This window comes from Mastomys coucha, chromosome X (assembly GCF_008632895.1).
Source record: "Mastomys coucha isolate ucsf_1 chromosome X, UCSF_Mcou_1, whole genome shotgun sequence".
Classification (NCBI taxonomy): Eukaryota; Metazoa; Chordata; class Mammalia; order Rodentia; family Muridae; genus Mastomys; species Mastomys coucha.
The window spans coordinates 42,483,725-42,489,163 of record NC_045030.1 but is presented as its reverse complement, the minus strand read 5'-3'; the positions used below and the strand labels follow the sequence as shown (position 1 = coordinate 42,489,163).

The window sequence follows — 5,439 nt, the reverse complement described above, 5'->3', positions numbered from 1 at the left end:
CAGTTAAGCAAGAACATATAACCAGAACTCTGGAAGACTAAAACCAGAAAACCTCAACAGAACTTGGTACAATCTATTTGAGAACAAAACAGAAATTGCAAACTCCTTGGTTGCTTTCCACCTAAAAAGTTGTACAATTAAAATGATTATTAAAATACTAGCAAAATGAAAATAAGAGCAAATATAAGGGAAAGGGAGAGTGAGAAGGTCAGAGTGCTATGTGACAGGAAGGGAATGAGTTCGGGCAGGAGGCAGGAAGAGAATGAGTGCGGGCAAGAGGCAGGAATTGGACACCCAGGTTCAAAGACCAAGCTGGGCACATCCTGGGAAGAATCTGTCTGGTTCCCAGCTTCTTCATCCATGAAAAGAGCATCATTAGTACGAGACAAAGTTAGGAAAAGCGCACTCCGAACACAGCTGCTTTTCTCCACCATGCCTAAGAACTTATCGCCGTTACTTTCAGCCTGGAATATATAGTTTACTCCACTCCTCTCTCCGTGCTTCTACCTTTTCCTTCCTGAGACCATCCTGCACTAAGCAGCCAGGGGGACTGAATGATGGAAATGGGAATTTGCCCCTATAACAGACATGATTATGCTTTTTAAAAAGCCCATCTATGAGCAGGCTCATAAAGGGCATTTCATACAAGGAAACGAGTATGACATCATTTTTGTATATCTAATAGCCAAGTGCCATGGGCCCCCAAAATACCTGTCAGCAGGTAGAAAGTGACAATTTCTTGACACATCTCTGGGCACTACTCACGCATGAAGCAGCCAATTAGAAGGAGGACACAGGGGAAAATAGAAACTCACCCAGGTCTTCAGCAAAAGCCCAGCCCTGGGAACATTTGAAGCTCTAGAGAGAATCTGTAATCAGGTTCATGAACTACTGGATACTCCAGAGCCCGGGCAGTGTGTGTGTGTGTGTGTGTGTGTGTGTGGTTGTATGAGGTAAACCCTGACTGGGATTCCGTATGTGTTTGCTAAGTTACTTCTACTCACCACTCCAAATCCCCATCCTCACACTTTCTCAATAGGTGCTTTGGTGTTCTTCACAGACCATCTGAGCAACTTAATCATATGACAGTCCTGGATCCACTGAGAGTGACAAGGGATAACTTTCACTAAAACTGCAAATGCTCAAAGCAAGCTGATAAGACCTGCAGAGTATCTGACCCTGCTGCTAACTACCTGATCTGAGCCAGACTGAAGATTGTTGTGGATCACAGCCTAGAGTCGGCTGTGGCACACAATTCTACCACTGTACTGAGCCCACTGAACCTCAGCCCAGTGGAAGTGACTGATGACACCAGATGCAGCAGCCTGAGAGTCAAGAATGTCGAGGGAAATTTTCCTGGCTACAGCCAGAACCCAAACAGATGCTCTGGTGAACCTTAATGTACCCAGGCACCTGATGCATTGATCCTTCACCCTTGCCTTTGTCTCTGTCTTTCTCTCCCTGCTCTTTCCAGATGTGAAACGTCACTCTAAGAACTTGGTGCTTCTATGGGGAGAAGATACAGGTAACAAACACATGGCCTTCCTCAGAAGTAGAAGCCCCAGCAGCTTCAGGAAGCTGATTGGCATTGGCAGTAGGTCTTAGTTAGGGTTTCTATTGCTATGATAAAACCTCAGGACCAAAAGCAACTTGAGGACAAAAAAAAGTTTATCTCAGCTTACAGTTCCACATCACAATCCATCACTGAGGGAAGTCAGGGCAGAAACATAAACGTGGCAGGAATCTGAGGAAAGAAGCTAATACAGAGGCCATGCAGGAGTGGTACTTGCTGGCCTGCACCTCATGGTTTACTCAGCCATGCTCCTGTGGCACCCAGAATCTCCAGCCTAGGAGTGGAACTACCCACAGTGAGCTGTGCCCTCCCACATCAATCATTAATCAAGAAAATACACTAGTGCTTGGCCACCAGGCCATCTGATAGGAGGATGTTCCCAGTCGAGGGGCCCTCTTTCTTTTTTTTCCTTTGACAGAAGAAAAGGTTTTCTTGGGACTCACAGTACCAAAGGGTTAGATGACCATCATTGCCTGGAACATGGCAGCAGGCAGACAGGCATGGTGATGCAGCAGTAGCTTAGAGCTTACGTTCTTATCCAGAAGACTAAGGTAGAAATAGAGCTAACAGGGAGGGCTATGAGCTTTTGAAGCCTCAAAGCCCACTTCCAGTGACACATTTCATCCTATATGGCCATACCTCCTAATCCTTCCCAAATAATTCCACCAACTAGGAATCAAGCATTTAAATATATGAGCCTATTGGGGTTAGTCTCATTCAAACCACCACACAAATATGACCAGATTTTCTCATAACTGGTCACAAATGGTTTAATGAGCTCATGCTTTTGAAGATTCCAGCAGCCTATTTGCACACTACCCATGTCTGCTGAACATAGGATGTGTTCTTGTTGAGCTAATGAACCACAAATGATGAACTCTCTCACAAGCATACAGAAACTCTGTGCTGCTTGCCTAAGAAGAAAATTAAACAAACAAACAACAAAACAGCTGCTGGTGGTGTTGCATATTTGTATTCACAGCACTTGGAAAGCAGAGGCAGGCAGGCCTGAGTTGGAGGCCAGCCTGGTCTACAGAGCAAGTTCCAGGTTTTAGTGGAGGTTCAGAAAGACTCGTGCTTGGGTCAAGTTGACACGAAACTAGCCAGGACAGTGGTGCAAGAATTCCTGTCCCCTTTCACAGCCAAAGATGGAAGAGGCTTTTAGGCCTCCAGGGGTCAGTCAGCATTTCCCCAAATATTCTAAATCTACAAAGTGGCTGTGAGCTAGCCACCTGGCTCATTGAGGTACCCAGTCTAAAGGAGCAGGACCTGTGCCCAGACCTCATTCTTTACTCCTGGACCCACATCCCACTTTTCTTGAACCAAGATCAACTTTGGGATTCAAGACTGCTGGGACCCATAAACCTTTGACATCAACATTTACAGAACGCCTACCAGTCAGCAAGGTAGTTATTTTAACAAGAAATTTTAATGAATCAAACAGGGAAAGTTTAGCCTGACAAGAGGCTTGTGTAAATGGATTTGATTGAAACTGGGGTCTTAGAAAAGTGAAGACCATAAGGCATTGTCATGATAAAGAACACTGAGATTCCACCTGTGTGTATGCTTCCACAGTGTGCTCAGATGAATCTCTTTGAACTTTAAAAACTACTGTACAAAGTCTTGTTTATTTGTAACTCAGTTCTGTGATCTCCTTCAACTTATTGCTGAGTGGGAAACATTCTCTAAAAGAAATCTTCATCTGGATACTATAGAATTAATGTCCAGGACAGGAGGTATAGTCAGATACTAACATGGAAATTTGAAATAAATGATAACCTATTTCATTTCATCCACACCTGAAAATGCAGAACAGGCTTTAGACATCAGATAGGAAGATGCATAAGATGGACCAAAACCAGTTGCAGATCATAACCTACAAAATTGTACTTGCTGGGGGCAACTATTCTAAAGCTTGGTGTAAATCTTAGGAACAGTTGCCCTTTAGATTCTGAAGGTGGTCTATTTATACTTTCTTTTCCATATTTGGAAAATAATTACATAATTATTAGAGTTCATCAGTAAGAATAAAAACTGGGTGAGAGGTGCAAAAGCTTCACTCTGTGATTCTCTCTGCCTTGATATGTCTGATGTTCTGCATCATTAAGAAGTAAGATGCTCAGCCAGGCTGTAGTGGGGCCTATGGCCAGCTCAGAGTTCCTGGATATTAGCACTGGGCTATTACCATGAGATGTTTCCATTTTCAAGGCTTATCCCCAAGTCAGAGTGTTTGTATGAAACATTAGCCAACCAATTCTATCATCTTTCTTAGAAAATTGTGTCAACAATCTAAATAACAATCTAAGTCTGCAAAAGTCCAGCCCTAGTTACTCAACCTCTGTCAGTGACGTCAATTTAAGTCATCTTCACTCTTGTGAGCAGAAGAATGCACTTTAAAGCATCTCAAAACCCAACAGCCGTAACATACTTATTTTCTAACATGTGACAGTCTTCACTGGGAGGTCTCTTCCCGTGTGTATTCTGCTCTCTGCCCTCAATCCCTGCCTAAAGTGTCTCGGATGGAGGTTTGACTTCCGAACATGCTTGCGAACACTAAGCACAAAGGCCCCACAAGTGTACAAGGCAGAAGGCATCAAAGTCAAAAAAATTGCCAGTATCTGGCTGCATCCTTTTTCCTAGGATAAGGGATGAAAATTGCTTTTGTCCAGACACTCATATAAGGAAGGCCTTAACCTATGAGACAAGTAAGGGACACCCAGGTATCACTGTCACCTTTGACCAGACTTCTGTCTGCAAGTCTCTAATAAAGTACTCTTTGTGTAAATCTCGATCCGCTTCGCATATAGCCTCATGGCATCTCATAGTTGCTTCTCATACACTGGGTCTGGGTTTTTCAGAAGAAGGTCGAAAAAAAAAAAAACGAAAAAACCCAACACAATATTGTCAACTGCAAAATCCCAGTCTCTGGTATAATTAGTTACTTCTATAATTAAAATCTCAGTAGCTGTTTCTTCAGAGCATGGCACAAGCATTGCAAACATGATGTCACAGCACCTGAGTATCCCGCACTGGGCCTGCACAAAATAGACCTGCCAACAGCCAATTGTGGATTGAAGGGGCTCTAACTCTCTGTGCTGAACTATTGGCAACTGACAGGTTCTGGAGGATGTACAGTCACTGCCTTTGATTGTATAACAAACAATGAGCCCTCTAGGATCTAGTGAATAGTTTCAAATGCATGTTTACACAGGCAATCCTAACTAAAATCAGTGGGTCCCAAAGCAATGGTAAGCACATGGGAGAAGGACATGTAGGGAACCTGCCTTGTAATACCTCTGTCATTAGGAATGTAAGGAAAGCAGCCATGGGGGTTGTAAAAGAAAAAAACGTAGAGAACCACTCTTCACACTACACTCTTGTCTATGGCAGCAACATAATTTAGTGCTATGGATAACCATTTGGTACATGGAAGATAAATCTAGCAAGGACCACTAAGATAAGGACCAGATGACATAGGACTCAGAAGCCAAGAAGTCATTTTCCTCAACCCTAATCCTTGTCCCCTGTACAATAAATATTTAGCTCTATGGACAACTAGGGTTACTTCAGTAATATTGAACTCCATGAGAATTTGAAAACCAAAATCTTTCCAATCAAATATTATGAGTGGGCAGGTAAATGATTTAGTGATCTCTCGCTTAAATGTGTTATCATTTGACCGATAAATAGCTGCAGCCAGATAACTAGTATGTCAGGTATGTAGAACTACAACTTAAAATCTGTGGATCCAGAGTTCCCAGGATGGTACAGTGGGGAAAGGTACTTGTTGTTAATGCTGGTGATCTGAGTTTGACCCCCAAGACCCAAGACCCAAGACCCAAGACCCACATGGTACAAGGAAAGAA

At 43.1% G+C, this 5,439-nt stretch overlaps 1 protein-coding gene across 1 annotated transcript in view; it reads right to left on the bottom strand.

Annotated features, from left to right (window-relative positions):
- Nucleotides 1-3,352: 3,352 nt before the first annotated feature.
- LOC116091265 (homeobox protein OTX1 A-like) overlaps nt 3,353-5,439 on the bottom strand; it is a 26,052-nt gene continuing 23,965 nt past the window's right edge. The window contains exon 5 of the mRNA XM_031372490.1: nt 3,353-3,372. Coding sequence (XP_031228350.1) covers nt 3,353-3,372 — 20 coding nt within the window. The remainder of the gene's footprint in view (nt 3,373-5,439) is intronic.